The 19,282-nt window shown below is 37.7% G+C and overlaps 1 protein-coding gene across 12 annotated transcripts in view; it reads left to right on the top strand.

The window, feature by feature from the left end:
* The window catches only part of ERC1 (ELKS/RAB6-interacting/CAST family member 1), a 530,770-nt gene that overhangs the window by 27,150 nt on the left and 484,338 nt on the right, over positions 1-19,282 (top strand). For all 12 annotated transcript variants that reach the window (XM_049885108.1, XM_049885107.1, XM_049885109.1 and 9 more), the window contains one exon: positions 11,430-12,252. In XM_049885108.1, coding sequence (XP_049741065.1) covers positions 11,584-12,252 — 669 coding nt within the window. In that variant the 5' untranslated portion in view covers positions 11,430-11,583. The remainder of the gene's footprint in view (positions 1-11,429; positions 12,253-19,282) is intronic.

The following is a 19,282-nucleotide window of genomic DNA, read 5'->3' as shown; positions in this document are numbered from 1 at the left end:
AGTTGAACCAGTCCAGGCCTTTCCTACTAGCCACTCAATGCATGTTTGAGTCTCGAGGACAGTAAAAATTAATTATTTCATGGGACATTTGTTAGGATGAAATATATTGAAGCTGTGTTGTTACATGTGAGCATTTTGTTACTATGCATTTTTACACTTACCCTGTAGAAAAGATTTCTAGTCCCATTTTTGGTTTAAGTGGTTGCATTTCCACACTTGAGCATAGTGTTCTAATATGCTGTAGTAGTACAAAGGGCAACAGTGTTAAGGAGCATAATATAAAAGCTACTATGTCTGTGTATCTTGAACACTGTTGCAGTCATGATTTAGAATTGTATTTTTAGCATGTGCCATGCCACTTTATTTGGGGAAGGTTTCTTTTTTTGTGTGTGCTTTAGGTCAAAGTTTACAACTCAAGTTAGTTCTCATTGAAAAATTTATACACATATTAGTTTGTGAGATTGGTTGCAATCCACACAAGGTGACAGCACCCTCCCCCTTTGCACCCTGTGTGCGTATGTCCAGTTACTGTCCCTTCCTGCCTTTTCGTCTTGCTTTTGGATAGGAGTTGCCCATTTGGTCTCCTGTATTTGATTGAACTAAGAATCGTGTTCCTCACATGTGTATTTTTTGTTTTATAGGCCTGCCTAATCCTTGTCTGAAAAGTGGGTTTCAGTTTTGGGTTCTGTAGCAGAGCGTCTGGGGGCCATAGTTTTGGGGATAAATTTGTTTTTAATTATTGTTTTGAAAATAAACCCAACCTTTTTAATGTTGATTGTCTTATATGTTGTTGGTAGGTGCCGTTGAGTCAGTTTCAACTCATAGCAACCCTGTGTACAACAGAATGAAACACTGCCCAGTTCTCCGCCATCCTCACAATCTTTGCCATGTTTGAGCCTGTTGTTGGCAGCTACTGTGTTAGTCCATCTCATTGAGGGTCTTCCTCTATGTTGCGGACCCTCTGCTTTACCAAGCATGATATCCTTCTCTGCAGACTGATCCCTCATGATAACGTATTCAAAGTACGTGAGGCGAGGTCTCGCCATCCTAACTTCCAAGGAGCACTCTGGCTGTATTTTGTCCAAGATAGACTTGTTTGTTCCTCTGGTAGTCCATGGTATATTCAGTATTCTTCACCAACACCATAATTCAAAGGCATCAGTTCTTCGGTCTTCCTTATTTGTTGTCCAGCTTTCACATGTGCATGTCTTATATACCTTTTTTAAAATCTTTACTTGTAACTATGTATCACTAAAGCACCATTAGTTTTTGTTTTCTTGACTTTCTTTTCTGAAAAACAGTTGTGCCTTTTCTTGACAGTAAAACCCAGTCTTTTGAGACTCTCACACTGCTTTTGGGCTGTGCTTCTATGGTGAAAATATAGAAGCTCTAAAAATTGTAGTTTTTTATGGAAACAGGTATAAGGCCATAATTTAAGGTAAACCAGATTTCTGGCAATGTTCTTGTCAGAAATAGATTTTAGAAAAAATTTCTAGACATAAATCCTAGCAAGCTTGCAGAGATTTAAATGCTGTGCTGACATTTTTTAGTGTTTTTAAAAACTTGGTGTAGGATAAGAAAAGTCATTTTAAGTGCTTGGAAGGTCTCTGGCTATAATATTTAACAGATAATTTAAGAGAGATCTTCCAGTATTGGATGTGATTTGTACCCAACAGGCATGGTATTTTCTGCACATGATTGCTGTGTATGTGTGAATTTTTAATTTTTTTTCTTAGGAAGTTAAAGGACATTAGTATATTCTTACTTGAGCTTATGCAGTCCTCTTGGAATTAAGATTTTAGAATTTTCTAGTTTTATTCATGCAGGAAAAATATTTTTTAAAAATTGAAATCTTTCCCATTTGCTGCATTTCTTTTTGATTTCCAGGGGATAAATGAGAGCACAAAAATACATATCAGGACATGTGGAGAAGGAGATTGTCCATTTACGAAGTTTGGATACAATTTAAAAATGGAGAAAGGTTTATCAACATGAGGGAAGTGTTATAAAGGCTTTCATTACATTAAGTTGAAAGTTTCAAGATTACTACCACCGTCTAAATATATAAGAAGTATTTATTGAATTTTACTTGGATTAAGGTTAATTTGTAGATTCAGCAAACATTTATTGTATGCTTGGTTTGAATTAGGCACTGTGCTAGGTTTTGGAGATAGAGATAAGACCTTTCTTTGCCTTTAAGACATTAATTAATTAAAACATAGTAGGTGCAGTATTTTTTTTTTTTCCCAAGAAGCACTGATAAGTAATGTTGATTTTTACTGATATTTCCATGGAGAAATAAAATAGTTGTTTGTATCCCACATTGTATACCAAAACTTTTTAAACATCCTCTTCAAAAATTAGCGCTGATAATTTGCTGTGTAAACTTTCATCTAAAACACAATAAAATATTTTTTAAAAAGTCAGTGCTGATGTCTTCTATTTTCTCTTCAGATCCTATCTCTACCCTCTTCTCCCTATTCTGTGCCTTAGGAGGTTGGCATTCCAGTAGGAGATAAAGGCGAGGGAAGAAGGTTGCGCTCCCCCGGCCCTGTCCATGCAGCATTGCTCTGTTGGCCTTAGCCCCTGACTGAGAGTTTCAGGTCTTCTTAGGCAAACTTTCATCACAGACCTCTCTGCTTCCAGGTTCTGGTAACTGGTTCTTCCTTTCAGGCCTTGAAGTAACAATGATGCAGGGATTCTTTCTCTTCTAATGCAGGAATTCTGCATTATCCCTTATGATTTCCTTACACCCTGACTACACCTTGATTAATAGTCCCTTTATTACACTCCCCTCAAAGTACCCTAACTTGAGTGTGCCATCTCTTTCCTGCCAGGACCACTAAACCATACAGTATTTAACCTGTTTCCCCAAAGTGCAACTGTCCAAAGTACTTGCCACATTTCGCTGTTTCTCTCTAAAAATTGTAGTTTTTTATGGAAACAGGTATAAGGCCTCTCCCACTCATCCCCCTATATCTTCTTCCAAAGGGTGCTCCACATGCTGACCCCAGTCAGTACAACAAAAAGCTCATCTAGAAGGTTCAGCAAAATGAAACCTGGTTATTAGTTTAAATTCCAACCATTGTCACTCTCTCAAAACTTGTTCTGGAAACACTCAATGCATTCTGCTATAGTTTCCTGTTGGTTAATCTTTACAAAAAAGAATGCAGTATTTTCTTGTGGCACCTAGGGTCTCTCGCACTCAGGGTCCACTCACTGACCAATTTCTCCTGTTGTCTTACAAAGAGGAATGTGTGATTATTTCTGAATATCTTTTTGTTCTGCTGTCTGGCCCTACCTTTTACCAAAGCCTTTTGAAATATAAAATTGGGGAACTTAAACGTGCCCTGCAGAAATATTTGATACCGTTTGAATTGAACGGGGAGTGGGCAAAGGGCAGAGATTTAAGCCAGGTTCCCTTTCAAGCTTCTTCTACGTGAACAATTAGCACCTCTCCAGTGTTTCCAGCTCAAATCCATTAGCAGCATCAAGGCAATGCCTTTCCTCTAGATCTCTGGCTAACGTTTAAATATAAATTCCAAATCATTAAGTTGCTTCATATGTTTGCAGCCACTTGTAAAATACGATCTCCTGAGATAGCTTTCATTGGGCTGAACACCAAAATAAGCAAATGGATTCTGCTTTATATATTAGGAAAGGGATTTAAAGCAGACTCTCAAATATTGAACACCCTATGGACTGCCAGAAGAATGAACAAATCTGTCTTGGAAGAAGTACAGCCAGACTGCTCCTTAGAAGTGAGGATGGTGAGACTTTGTCTCACTTACTTTGGACGTTATCAGGAGGAACCAGTCCCTGGAGAAGGACATCATGCTTGGCAACGTAGAGGATCAGCGAAGGAGAGGAAGGCCCTCAACAAGATGGACTGACACAGTGTTTGCAGTCATAGGCTCAAGGATAGCAACAATTATGAGGATAGTGCAGGACTGGGCAGTGTTTCATTTTGTTGAGTAGGTACATTATTTTAAAAGCCTCTGATTCCCTAAGAGGGAAACCTGAATTAGACTGAGGGGCTTAAGGGTTTGTGTACGATTGTGACTGTTAAATTTAGTTGGGAAGAATGAGGACTAGCTAGCCAGTTGATGGGGAAGAGGAAGGTCATGGACCAAGAGTGAACATGGTAATTCAGGAAATTGCAGGTGCTTGACTATGGAGAGGGAAAATTGTCAAGAAATAACTTTAGAGAGGTTCCAAATTATGAAATATCTTATATGCACTACCAAGGAATTTAGATTTTTATTTTTGAAGGCAATGAGAACTTACCAAAGGAAGTTTGGGGGTGTTTGTGATTATGTCGTATTTAAATTTTAAAGGAGTGGTTCTCAAACTTTTTTTTCCGGCATACTTTTATACTCTTAAAAATTAATGAGGACCCTGAAGATCTTTTATTTATTAGGCTGTATCTATCACTGTTTACCATATTGGAATCTAAAATTGAGAAACTTATAAAACCTAAGCGTACACAAGCATATATTCCATCGGCTGTCGGTGGTATAGTGTCATCATGTATCATGTAGCCTTTGGAAAACTCTACATTTATATGAGAATGACATGAAAATAGTTTTGCTCCAATGGAACCCCCAAAAAGGTCTTGGGGACTCTTTTGGGGTTCCTGAGCCACTATGAGAATTGTATTAGATCATTCTGGCACTGGTGTTGAGGATTGTTTAGAACCTATAAAAAGAAACGTATTTTAAGTTGTGATCCAGTATGCATGTGTATACCTGAAACAAGTTTCAAGGGACAATACTGTATTATCTTTTGTTGCGTAACATTGCCTCAAAACTTAGTGGATTAAAAAAGTATTATCTGACAGTTTCTATGAATAGTTTACTGGGTGGTTCTGGCTCAGGGTGTCTTGTGAGGTTGCAGTCAAGATGTCAGGTGAGTCTGTAGTCAGCTGAAGGCCTGACTGGGGCTGGAGGGTCCTTTTGCAAGCATTTTCACTTGGCTGTTGTCAGGAGGTGTCAAATCCTCACTGGCTGTTGACTGAAGGTGTCAATTCCTTGCTGTGTGAGTCGCTTCATAGGGAAGCCTAAATATCATTATGATGTGGCAGCTAGCGCCGTCAGAGTGACTGATCCGATAGAAAGAAACTAAGACAGAGTTAGTATTAGAAATCATACATCATTAGAAGTAAGTCAGTAAGTTAGTCCACACACAAGGAGAGAGGAATTTTGCTCCCTCTCTTAAAGAAAGAAGTATCAAAGAATTTGTGGACACACTTTAAAACTACCGTAAGTGATTGTTAGAAGAGAGAGTTCTCTATGCATCTCTTGTGTGTCTGCGTGCTTTACTGGTTATGCTAACAGTGCAAGGCCTTGGCTGCTCTTAACCCAGGACATTTCTCAGGGCTGTGTTTGAAGCAAGCCACCTTGAGCGATGAAGTAATGTCTCTACTAGGACAAAGAGCAGGCTTGCTTACTGCCTGCTATAAAAGTGGATTCCCTAAGCTTAGTGTCCCTCAGCTGTGATGCAAATCTACTGCTTCTGTACCATCCATCTGGGCCCCTCTGTGTTGCCTTGTGGAACCTCGGGGTAACAGGGAACCAGTGCAAACATGCACGTGCTCATGTGGCTTGCTGTGCTGTAAATAATAAAGTTCTTCATCTCTGACCCAGGAGACTTATATCTTCTGTTAATATCCATTAAATAGTAACAAGTATTAAAAGTAGGGTAAAATAAAATCCTGGACCCTTCACAGTTCTTGACAACGCTTACCTTTACCTTAGAGTGATGTACTCTGAAAGTAAACTGTATACTCTATTTTCTGCTGTATTCTCATTTATTTTATTTAAAAAAAAGAGAAAAAAGAAAATTGGCTGCAACTCATTAATCTCACAACCTACTAATGGGCTATAACCCAAAGTTTAAAAAAATATTGACTGAGGCAAGAGGCAGGGAACCAGGTTAGAATGTTGTTACAATTCAGGAAAGACACGATGGCCTAAATCAAGGTAATGATTATGGAATGGAGGAAGAGGATCTATTTGAGAGATATTTGGAAGTCAAATGGATAGAAGTTGTATTCACTGGTTAATACAGAGTATGAGGGAGATTTAGGTTTTGGGAACAACTCCCAGGTTTCTGGCCTGAGCAACTGGAGTCATTCATTGAATGAAGTGCACCCACCATGTTCTTTTTTTTCTGCTACAGGAGCAGATATGGTTAGGGTGTGGTGGGGAGACCTAGATGTGGTGCTTACCTTGGGGGTGTGATGAATTAGATGCATGTGAGATGTACAAGTGGAGCTATCTAAAACCAAAAAAACCCAAACCTGTTGCCGTCAAGTTGATTCCAACTCATAGTAACCCTACAGGACAGAGTAGAACTGCCACATAGGGTTTTCCAGGGACAGCTGGAGGATTCCAGCTGCCTACCTTTTGATTAGCAGCCAAGCTCCTAACTACTGTGCTACCAGGGCTCCAGAGCTATCTAGGCAGTGGGATATATGGTTCTGATGGTCAAAAGAGATCAGGACTGAAGATACAAATTTGGAGTCTTCATTGAAGCTATGGGAGCAGGCAAGATTTCTCAAGTATAATATTGTTTATTGTTGTTAGGTGTTGTCCTGTTGGTTCTGACTCATAGCACCCCTATGTACAACAGAACAAAACACTGCCCTGACCTACACCGTCTTCACAATCATTGTTATGCTTGAGCCCATTGTTGCAGCCACTGTGTCAATCCATCTGCTTGAGGGTCTTCCTCTTTTTCACTGACCGTCTACTTTACCAAGCATGATGTCCTTCTCCAGGGACCATTCCCTCCTGATAACATGTCCAAAGTACGTGAGATGAAGCCTCACCATCCTCACTTCCAAGGAGCACTCTGGCTGTTACTTCTTCCAAGACAGACTCGTTCGTTCTTCTGGCAGTCCATGGTATATTCGATACTCTTCACCAGTACCATAATTCAGAGGCATCAATTCTTTGATCTTCCTTGTTCAAAGGCTTAATTATATTTATTTGCTAATTTGTGGTAAGCAGTTTCACCAGTCTTAGCTGTGGTGGGGGACAGGTGAAATTGTACACTGCAGATGGTGGGAAGGCACAATTGGGCCCGTGCGTACCTTGCTTATTAGGTATTTCAGTCCTGGATAGTTCCTGCTTTGATCTGTGTATTTCTCTGTGATATAGGAGGAGATTGGATCATTTGTTGAAAGTGACAAGCAGAGGAGGAAGGCTTGAAATAACTATAACAAATACTGGATAGGGAGCCAACAAATATTGTATGGAGAGCTGACTGAGGGACTTTTAGGACTCCGGGGGCAAAACTAAGGGCTCAGCTGAAGTAGAAATTGAACTGAACAGCTGCGTGATTTTCTCCAGCAGCAGTCAGGGTTGCAGGTGAATCAGTGAAGCTGTTGCTTTGGCATTAATCAAGGGCAAGGGAGTTTGGAATATGTGAACTTTTCAAACTTTTGTGGTTTAATATATATATATAATAAACTGCACTTTTTAAAGTGTACAGTTTGGTAAGTGTTGATGTATGTATACACCTGTTAAACTATCACCCCAGTCAATGTAATGAACATTTTTGTCACCCCCAGAAGTTTACATAACAATTGGATTTTTGAAAAATATTATTTAATAGGGTGAAACCTGTTATTTGACCCAAGCCTGTTCTTTGGTAAAATGATGTTAGAAGATCACAGAGATCTAGTCTAGTGCTACATTGATTTATCTTTGATAGAAATGTGGAAAGTAGATAGCTATAGTGTGTATTTTTAAAATTTAATTTTTTAAATTATACTTGTAGGATATAAACATGTTCTTTTTAAAAAATTCGGCCTTTATAAGTGAAGCTAAAGCCTCCAGGAACATTGTTCTTCCATCCTCCCTTTATAACACAAGTTCCCTTTCCCTCTAACCAGTACTGTTTCAAATTTGGTATTCCCATGTATCAATTCTTTATGCACCCTGCATACGGATCTTTATACATATGTTAGAAATATTTTTCAGCTAGTTTTTGGTTTATCTTTTAACTTTGCTTATGGTGTTTTTTTTTGGTATAATTTTCTGTCACTTTGATGTAATAAAGTGTATCAATATTTTTCTTTATGGGTTTTGCTTTTTATTTAAGAAGATCTACCCTACCCTGAGTTGAGTACACAAGGACATTGTCCTAAATTTTCTTCTGGTAATTTTAATAGCTTTTAATTTAGGTTTTAATGTGCATGGAGTTTATTTTTGTGTACTGTTTTAAGTAAGGATATAATTTATTTTTTCTCAAGAGCACCATTTGTTCAGACCTCATTTATTGAATGATTTGTCCTTCCTGCACTGGTTTGAAATGTTACTTTTAGCGTATGCTAAAAGCCTTGCTTGCTGAAAGTGAAGAGGACTTGAAGCACTTACTAATGAAGATCAAAGACCACAGCCTTCAGTATGGATCACACCTCGGCATAAAGAAAACAGAAATCCTCACAACTGGGCCAATAAGCAACATCATGATAAACAGAGAAAAGATTGAGATTGTCAAGGATTTCATTTTACTTGGATCCACGATCAACAGCCATGGAAGCAGCAGTCAAGAAATCAAAAGACGCATTGCATTGGGTAAATGTGCTACAAATGACCTCTTTAAAGTGTTGAAAAGCAAAGATGTCACCTTGAAGACTAAGGTGCACCTGACCCAAGCCATGGTATTTTCAATCACATCATATGCATGTGAAAGCTGGACAATGAATAAGGAAGATCGAAGAAGAATTGATGCCTTTGAATTGTGGTGTTGGTGAAGAATATTGAATACCACGGACTGCCAAAAGAATGAACAAATCTGTCTTGGAAGAAGAATGTTCCTTAGAAGCAAAGATGGCAAGACTGTATCTTACATACTTTGGACATGTTGTCAGGAGGGATTAGTCCCTGGAGAAGGGCATCATGCTTGTTAAAGTACAGGTTCAGTGGAAAAGAAGAAGATCCTCAACAAGATGGATCGACACGGTGGCTGCTATAATGGGCTCAAGCATAACAATGATTGTAAGAATGGCGCAGGACTGGGCAGTATTTTGTTCTGTTGTGCATGGGGTCACTATGAGTCGGAACCGACTCGACAGCACTTAACAACAACAAATTCCCATATATAAATTAGACTCTGTTCCTGGGACAGTACCCTATAGTTTTAATTACTGTAGATTTACAAGGCTATAATTTCTTATGAGAAACCCTGGAGCTCAGATGTGTTTTTGGGGCCCAGATTTTTTTCCCCAGTGGGTATTAATGTAGTATCCTATGATCACACATAATAGGTTTTTCAATGAAATATGGAAATAATTGCACTAAGTGGGATACATATAAACAACAAGTAGCCTCATACCAGTTCAAGTCAGGTTTTGCTCTAGATGACTTAAAAAAACCTTTTCAGAGCTGTTTGCATTTTTATATTGCAAGTGACAATTATAAGCCTGCAATTCATCTTGCTATTAGGGCAAGTCTTCTTTTGTTGTTCTTCTATTTCTGATTGTTTTGGTTATTTATGTACCTTTACTCTTCCATTGAATTTTCGAGTCAGTTTGTTGAGTTATATGAAAAACTATGTAGAGTTTTTTTTTTTTTTTGTGCTTTAGGTGAAAGTTTACAGTGCAAGTTAGTTTTTTATTCCAAAATTTATGCACATACTGTTTTGTGACATTGGTTGCAATCCGCACAATGTGTCAGCACTCTCCCCCTTTTCACAGTGGGTTCTCCATGTCCGTTCATCCAGTTTTTCACCCCTTCCTGCCTTCTCGTCTTTGCTTCTGGGCAGGTTTTGCCCATTCGGTCTCATACACTTTATTGAACTAAGAATCATGTTTCTCATGTGTGTTACTGTTTGTTTTATAGGCCTGTCCAACCTTTGGCAGAAAGGTAGACTTCAGGAGTGGTTTCATTTATGAGTTAGCAGGGTGTCTGGTGGCCATAGTCTTAGGCTTTCTTCCAGTCTCTGTCAGACCAGCAAGTCTAGTCTTTTTTTGTGAATTTGAATTTTGTTCTACATTTTTCTCCTGCTCTGTTTAGGACTCTGTTTTGATCCTTGTCAGAGTGGTTGGTGGTGGTAGCTGGGTACCATGTAGTTCTGGCCTCAGACTAGTGTTTTGATCCTTGTCAGAGTGGTCGGTGGTGGTAGCTGGGCACCATGTAGTTCTTTTGGTCTCAGGCTTGTGGAGGCTGTAGTTCCTTTGGACTATATTTCCTTGAATCTTTGGTTTTCCTGATTCTCCTTTGCTCCGGGTAGAAGTAGAACAATAGTTGTATTTTAGATGGCTGCTTGCAAGCTTTTAAGACCCCAACACTACTCAGCAACGTACGATATAGAAAGTTGCCTTTATGAACTACGTTATGCCAGTTGACCCGAGACTACGGACCTTAGTCTTCCAGCCTGGTAACAGACCTGTGAGGCATTTGGTTATGTTTAGGATGTTTCCGTGACTGTGTGTTCTATTATATATGTGAGTATACATGTAGCAGTACAAATTTGCATGCCGAAATATCCACAGCCAAACCTATGTATGCACATGGGTATACTCCCATACTCCTTCCCACACCTGTTCAACATACATATCTACCTGTGTATCCACTTGTAAATTATTGTTATTACTGTTGCAGGATTATATATGTTGTAATATTTACCATTGTTTCCTTTTATTCTTGTGCACCTCTCATTGTCTTCTCTTACCTTGGTGATGTTGTGCTGACTTACCCCACATTGTGTACTACCTTTCCCTTCACCAGAGTTAACATCTGTCTACTATCCAGTTAGTGCTTTTCCTTCCCTCCCCCTTGCATCCCCAGTAACCATCAAGAAATGTTTCTTTCTGTGCGTAAACCTTTTCTTGACTATTTATAATAGTGGTCTCATACAATATTTTTCCTATTGTGATTGACTTAGTTTACTCAGCATAATGGTCCCCATATTTGCTTGCACATTTTTGTTAGACTTACATCAAAGTTTTTAATGGTTTTATGGCTATCGTGGAGTGGACTTTTAAAATAAATTACATTTTCTATGTTGTTACCAAGGTACAGGAAAGTATTGATATTTATATATTGATCTTGTTTCTCATCAGTGTATCGAGTTCTATTTTTAGTTCTAATAACTTGTCAATTGTTCTTGGGTTTTACAGTTTAGAAATTTGTATATTTACAACGATTGAGTTTTATCACTTCCTTGCCAGTTTTTATGCTTCTTGTTTCTTTTGCTTTTCCAGTTGCATAATATTATGTTTTCAGTGTTCATTTCTGAGACTGTAAGATATTTTTAAAACAGTGTTTTCTGTACATTAATAGTGCTATAATCAAATTTTGAATGCATGAGTAAAGAGATAATAGAAGGGGGAGATCATTCTCAAGTGAGGGTAATGAAAAGTTTCTGAGAAGAGTATTTATTATTGGAGGATTTAATGTGTGATCTTTTCATTACAGATATGGTGTAAGATATTTCTTCAAGATTGGACAGCTGGGACCTGTTATTTTTGACTAGCTTTAAGCTGACTTATAGCCATAGAGAAACCTCACGGAGTTCCGTTTTGTTTTTCTGCTTTACACCTTTCCTGGCATCTAAGGTCATCTTGCAACAATGTATGGAAGCGCTCGCTCAGTTGGGAAGGTGGAACAGAGCAACCAGAGCCCTGGGCGTTCACCTAGGCTTCCACGTTCCCCTCGCTTGGGTCATCGTCGAACCAATAGTACAGGAGGGAGTTCTGGAAGTAGCGTTGGAGGTGGCAGTGGGAAAACCCTTTCAATGGAGAATATCCAATCCTTAAATGCTGCCTATGCCACATCTGGCCCTATGTACCTAAGTGATCATGAAAATGTGGGTTCAGAAACACCTAAAAGCACCATGACACTTGGTCGTTCTGGGGGACGTCTGCCTTATGGCGTTAGGATGACAGCTATGGGCAGTAGCCCCAACATAGCTAGCAGTGGGGTTGCTAGTGACACCATAGCATTTGGAGAGCATCACCTCCCTCCTGTGAGTATGGCATCCACTGTACCTCACTCTCTTCGTCAGGCAAGAGATAACACAATCATGGATCTGCAGACACAGCTGAAGGAAGTATTAAAGGAAAATGACCTCTTGCGGAAGGATGTGGAAGTAAAGGAGAGTAAATTGAGCTCCTCAATGAATAGCATCAAGACCTTCTGGAGCCCAGAGCTGAAGAAAGAACGAGCCCTGAGAAAAGATGAAGCCTCCAAAATCACCATTTGGAAGGAACAGTATAGAGTTGTGCAGGAGGAAAACCAGGTTAGTTATATATGTATGCTTACCTTTATTGGCTGAATTATGTTTATAAATGAAAAGAGTCGTTTTTCTTCTCTTAAATTTTTTCCATCTTAGTTCATTTATCTTCCTTTTCCATACTTACTGTACTATTTTCTGCCCTCCATTTCTCAGCCTTTTCCAGATTTGACCTCATTCCTTGTGCCCTATTTTTTTTCTGTATGCCTTGTCAGCTTGCTCCACATTTGAGCTCATTTCTTTCTTTTCCTTGGCTTCTCTTTCTCTTCCTGTCTTTCCTTTCAGCCTATTTTGTCTTCTTCAGTTCTTGTGAGAAGATACTTTTGCCACACACAGTAAGTAACATCCATTACCAGAATTACTGAAGCGGAAGGTGTAGCATTAAGATTTGCCGTAATAAATGTCCAAGAAGTCAATTAAAAAAAAAAAGACCATCAAAAGGCAAATCAGTATGCTTTCTATACAGAAAGGAAATTACTTTTAAAAAGTTAATATTGATGATATAACTATTTATTAAGTATCAACAATGAGTAACAGTTTCTTTTAGGGACATTCATGAAGGTATGATATCATGAAGGATGCTTATATAGCTATTTTCTTTTGATTCTTTAATTCTTCAAATTTAAGGTGGAGGAAAGACAACTTCGTATGATTGGTTATATCTAGAAAATAAATGAATTGACAAGGCATTATAATTACTGCAGTTTAAGAACTAAGTTCTGTCTTACTAGATAAGTGAAACATTCATTTATTATTTTTCTCTACTCTTCCAGGTTAGAGTTGATATGTGGTGATAGCTATGTCATATTCAGTGACATATTTTATGACTCCAAAGATGTGAACAAATCAGTCCAAGCTTCAGCAGTTAAAATCTTAAACATAATTTCTGCTTAAAAGACTTTTAGAACATTTCTTAAATTTACAAGCTTGAATTTTTTGCCTCCTTAGAAAAACTCTCTTGTACTCTTAGGAGAGTTTTAAAGTAGGTAGCTCACTGTTGGCATTATATTTTATTTTGGGTTAGGTTAATAAAAATTATGAAGAAAGTAATAAACTTGCTTAGAATTCTGCAGTTTTTTTAATTTTATTTTTTATGTAGTTTTTTTGTTGTTTTTGGGAGTATACACAGCAAAACATACACTAATTCAGCAGTTTCTGCATGTACCGTTTGGTGACATTGATTACATTCTTTGAGTTGTGCAACTATTCTCACCCTTTGCAGTGTTCTTGAACAGTACTAGAAGAAAGAATTAGAAATACTCTCTGTATATGAGGAAGTAAATCTAAGATTTGTGTTGGTTGTCTGACCATTCTATTATAAACACTCAGTTGAGTTATTCAGCTCTACTGTCTTGGTTACTTGATTTTTTGTTGTTACATTAATTTTGTATGTTAAGGCCCCAGACTTATTTTTTCACAAATAAAAGTAGCTTCATTTTTCTTATCATAGAAATAATACAGAAAAAATAGGTTGGAAAGTAAAATTTACCCAAATCTTCCTATCTACTGATAACTTTGCTATTCCATTGTCAGCAATTTTCATGTCTCTCCCTAATGAATATCTTTATGCGTACACACATGCAGATTTTAAATGAGTGGGATATGGTAGGTGTTACGATGTAACTCCATTTTTTAAGCCAACAACATTTGTACTGTTTATTAAAGCCCCATAATACATGTCTAAATCATCATTTTTAACACTTATGTGCAATTCTGTTGTGTCTGTATTAGTTTGTTTAACAAATATCACAGAGTTCAAAAATCTTTCAATTTAATAGTACAAGGGAAATTAAAAACCAAACGTTGGGTCCTTTGAATCATAACTTTCAAAGTAATCAGAAATTGTGATACTTTATTTTTTCTCAGATACATTATAACTCAAACTATTTTGCTTTTTAACCAGTGATCATCACTATACAAAATCTGAATGTTTTATTAATATATTTAAATGTCTAACTCTCTTAGAGACACAGACTTTTTTAAAGAAGCAAAATGCCTTTTAGAAAAAAATGGTTCTTTAGGAAGTTCTGTGAGTTTGAGCCTTCAAGATTTTAGAAATGTAAAAAGAAAGAAAAGAACTAAAATAGGCCCCAGTGAGAGGTCTTAAAATTAAGAACAGGGTCCTAAATGGTGGCTGTGGCCCATCTGTATCAATAGGTCAAAAAAAAAAAAAAAAAAAAAGGTACGTTTGTTTAAAATACGAATTTCCAGGTCTTGCTTCATACCAACTGAATTAAAATCTCTGGGGATATAAAGTCTGGGAACCTATATTTTAAACAAGTTTCTCTAGTGGTTCTAATGATAAATCATATTTGGGATCTTTAGAATTTAAACCCGTTACCATCAAGTTGATTCTGACTCATAGTGACCCTACAGGATAGGGTAGAACTGCCCCACAGGATTTCCAGGCCTGTAATCTTTAAGGAAGCAGATTGCCACATCTTTCTCCTGTGGAGTGGCTGGTGGGTTTGAACTGCAGACCTTTCAGTTAGCAGCCGTGTGCTTAACTACTGTACCATCAGGGCTCCTTACTCTTTAGAATTTAGTGCGCCTAATTCCTAAACTTGTCTATTGCCCATTTTCCATAGAGGACTTGAGGTGATTTTCTAGTGCCACTTTTGAGCTGAGTTGTATAAGATGGGAAAAAGAATAAGGGACCATTTGGATCAGTGTTTCTCATCCTTTTCCCTGCCATATTACACCTCAGGAATGTGACATAAAGAAACAACTAAACCTGTTGCCATTGAGGCCATTCTGATCTATAGTGACTCTATAGGACAGAGTAGAACTGCCTCATAGGGTTTCCAAGGAGCAGCTGGTGGATTTGAACTGCCAACCTTTTGGTTAGCAGCTAAGCTTTTAACCCCATAGCAGCCTTATAAGACAGCGTAGAACTGCCCCATAGGATTTCCAAGGAGAATGTGACGTATTCCTATTAATAATGATCATTACCTGTGACAGTGGCCCTTAGTAGAGAGGAGGGTATGTGTAGGGAAAAGGAGTGTTGCAAATCTTATACGTTTAGTTAAAAAATGCCCCCTAGGTGATTATGCTGTCTCCCCACCTTGAGAATCAGTGATGTGCAAGATAAAATATTCAGATGATATATGACGACAAAATTGGGAAATGTTTTTTCTTTAGTTGACATTTTAGTTGTCAGAAAGTGGAGGACAACATGAAAAATATATCATTTCTAAGTACGAAATACTAGTACCTTCCAAAAGTTTATGTAGTTTGGTATTGAATTATATGTATCAGGAGAGAAAGAATTTGTTTCCGTTAGTCTTGTAGTAATGTATCAGTGTAGTACAGGTTTTAGAAGCTGTATCTGTGCAGTCTTCCTAGAGTAGGCATTGGGTCTTTATTTTTGTAAGAATGGGGATGGTAAATTTGGCGTCTCCACTGAGAGTGCATCAGTGCGTAGATATGCGGTTCTTTATATGTGTTTAGGCAATTCAGCATCAGTGTGTCATAGCTGGATATGATCCCACTTCAAATGTATTGTTAATAAAAATTAGAATTTTCATCCCATTTACCTTAGAAGTAGATGAGTGATAATTTCTTATTATAAGAAATATTGTGGAGAAACTACATGTGAATAAGCACTTCCTTTAAAGTAGATTTATTTTTTAAAAGGCTCTACCTTTCATGAATAGATTGACAGCATGTAGTTTTTTTTTTTTTTTAAGTAATCTGGTAGAAGTTGAATTAGCCTTCAGTGTACCTTGTGATGACGTGAAAGTATGCCCATCACTAAGATGGTTATTATTGACTCAGAAATGTCAGAAATGTCCATTTTAATGAGGAAAAAAAATTGGCATGCTTCTTTGTTTTGAAATGATTGAGGCAACTATTTATGCTTATACTTTAAAAGCTGGGGTGGGGGGCAGTTTCCTTTCTAATTATGTAGCTACATTGAAAAGCAAAATACTTGAATCTTCTGAAGAGACCATAGCAGGTCCTCAGCACTTCACGCGGTGGAAGCGAAACAGTCCAGAGGATGATGATGCCAAAAAAACCATATGTGCTGAAGAAGGGCGAACACTGCTTTATCGAGATTCCGCCCCTTGCCCTAATTAAACACCAATTTTGGCAGGAATTTTGTCTTCCTGCACCCACTATAATTACTACACAATCCTAAAATTGTATAACTTTGGTCCAAAAACCAAAGGGTGCAATTTTAAAGTAAAGTGAAACACTGCAATGAGATACAGAGACTGAGAATGCTAATTAATAGATTATAGTCATCCAGCAGTGTGCCCTAATTAAACTCTACATTCATTATGCCCTCCACAGCCCTCAGAGGTCGGGCGTCTTCTACTTTAGAAAGATTGGTTTAATAGGATTTACAGTAATTAAACCAATTTCCCCATTTCAGTTTGAGACTGGGAATTTAGGTTCATTCTAAATGTTTAATGTGATTGAGCCACAGAGATCTTTGTCTAGAATCCTATCAGATGTAAAAACACACTTGCTTAGAATTGCCTGATGTGTATGGTTTATTATTATTGAGTTCTTTTAGAAGATTGTTTCGAAAATTTCCAGCTGTCTTTATGTCTCACACTGCTTTGTTGCCGAACTTTCAAATACCGGTGGTTGGAGAGATTGAACAGTGTATGTTTTAGCTGGAAAGGCTTTTTCTTTTTTTAAATTGAGCGTAAGGAAGGTTTTTAGTCTGCGTTTACTTGATGAAGAATAAAAATGTAGCTGTGAGCTTGGTTGAATTTGTAGAGCTTAGACTTTTGATGATTTATATTTTTTATTTTTAGTCTAACCAGCAAGAGACAGATATTGTCATACGTCTTTCTTGATTATGCCATCTAATAACTCTATGTTGAACTTAGCGGGAAGTTTATTTTAAAATAATTATTTTCAAGTCCTTCGTTGGAATTCTGTGTGATCAGAGTACATTCTGTTTAACATTATAGGGTGGCAAGTGAGTTTAAAGTTTTGACTTGTGTATGTTTTTCTTTTTGGAGTCTGATTTTATTCAGGATTTTTAATTTTATTATCTGATTTTTATATCTTTAGACATCAAGAGAGTTACAAGTTCAGAAATGCCAAAAAAAAAAAAAAATACACTGTGTGAATCTTTGTTTTGTCATTTGTCATCACTGTTTAGAGACTGTTGACTATTAACATTTATGTAATTTTAGCATATACCTTGATTGGCTGCATGATAAGATAAGTACCATTATTATTTGAATTTAAATAAGCTGTTTCATGAGGTTACTAATTATTTCACTGTTACATAAAATTTGAGTTCTTGTCCTGGACTGCTAACTTTTTTTTTGATAATTTTGTTTCCACATAGAGATGCATTATGAATGCTTATTGAGAGTATTATGGATGAATTGATATTCTGGTCAATTCTCCAGGTAGACTTCGTCTTTTTTAGTCTTCCAGAAGTGGGATGTATTAGAGGCATTATATAGAGTCCTGTGAGAGAATTAAACAGAGATGTGAGAGACAGTTGTTTCTTTTCTTTTTGAAAATATTTTATTGAGTTTTTGGTGAAAGTTTACTCAGCAAATTAGGTTCTCATTTAACAATTTCCACACATGTTATTATTGATATTGGTTACATTTTGTACATTTTATCAGTGTTCTCATTATTACCATTCTAGTTGTTTCCATTTCCATTATCCTTGCTCCCCCGCCTCCTCTGACCTTTTCATCTTTGCTTTAGGATTAATGTTGACTTTTTGGTCTCAAATAGGTGATTTTGTTTATTTCATGAGCCAATCTGTTATTTATTTGAAAGGTGACAGCTGGGAGTAGTTTCAGTTCAAAGTTTAAAGGGTATGTCAGGACTATAGTCTCGGGGGCTTCCCCAGGTCTCTTCCGGTCCAGTAAGCCTGGCCTTTTTTTTTTTTTTACTTCAAGATTTTCAGTTTTGTTCTACAGTTTTTTCCCATTCTATCCTTGACCATCTGTTGTGGCCTGTCTTAGTCATCTAGTGCTACTGCAACAGAAATACTACAAGTGGATGGATTTAACAGAGAGAAATTTATTTTCTCACAGTAAAATAGGCTAAAAGCCCAAATTCCAGGCGTCGGCTCCAGGGGAAGGCTTTCTCTCCTCTGTAGGCTCTAGAGGAAGGTCCTTGTCCTCAGTCTTCCCGTGGTCGAGGAACTTCTCAGGCTCAGGGACCCTGGGCCCAAAGGACACACTCTGCTCCCAGGGCACCTTTCTTGGTGGTATGAAGTCTCTGCTTACTTCCCTTTCCTTTTATCTCTTGAGAGATGAAAGGTGGTGCAGGCCACACCCCAGGGAAACTCCCTTTACATTGGATCAGGGATGCGACCTGGTTAAGGACGGTGTTCAATCCCACCCTAATCTTCTTTAACATAAAATTACAATCACAAAACGGAGGACAGCCACAGAATACTGGGAATCATAGCCTAATCAAGTTGACACATATTTTTGGGGGGGCAAGATTCAATCCATGACATGGCCTCAGTCAGAATGGTCGGTAGTGATAGCCAAGCACTATCTAGTTCTTCTGGTGTCTGGATAGGTGCGGCCATGATTCTTACAGGCAGTTGGTCCTGTAGACTGGTTTCTTATTTGAGTCTTTGATTTCCTTTTTTCTGTTTTGCTCCAGATGAGTAGAGAGCAATACTTGTGTCTTAGATGGCTACTTACAAGCGTTTTAGACCCCGGATGCTATTTCCAGTTATGTAGAGCATAAACTTTATTATAGACTATGTTGTGTTAACTGAGATGTCCCACAAGACTATGATCCTAAGCCTTCAAACACAGTAAACCAATCCTGTGCGGTGTTTGGTTGCATTTGGGAGGTAGGGAGATGTTTCTTTTGAGGAGTTTATATGATCATTTTGAGAAGCAAAATGTGCGCACATGTGGTTTATAGAAATTTAAACTACCCATTCTTTGGATCTTGTCAAATATGAAAGTATATAAGTGGGTATAGGACATGGACTTCTTGTAGAGTTGGTAAATTCGCTTACTTGGAATGTAGTGGTGAATTATGAAAAAGTGACTCAATGAATCAAATAAAAATGTTGAATAAA

Source organism: Elephas maximus, chromosome 4, assembly GCF_024166365.1.
Source record: "Elephas maximus indicus isolate mEleMax1 chromosome 4, mEleMax1 primary haplotype, whole genome shotgun sequence".
Lineage (NCBI taxonomy): Eukaryota > Metazoa > Chordata > Mammalia > Proboscidea > Elephantidae > Elephas > Elephas maximus.
Note: the sequence above shows the minus strand (reverse complement) of the source record. Positions and strands in the feature narration are given on the sequence as shown.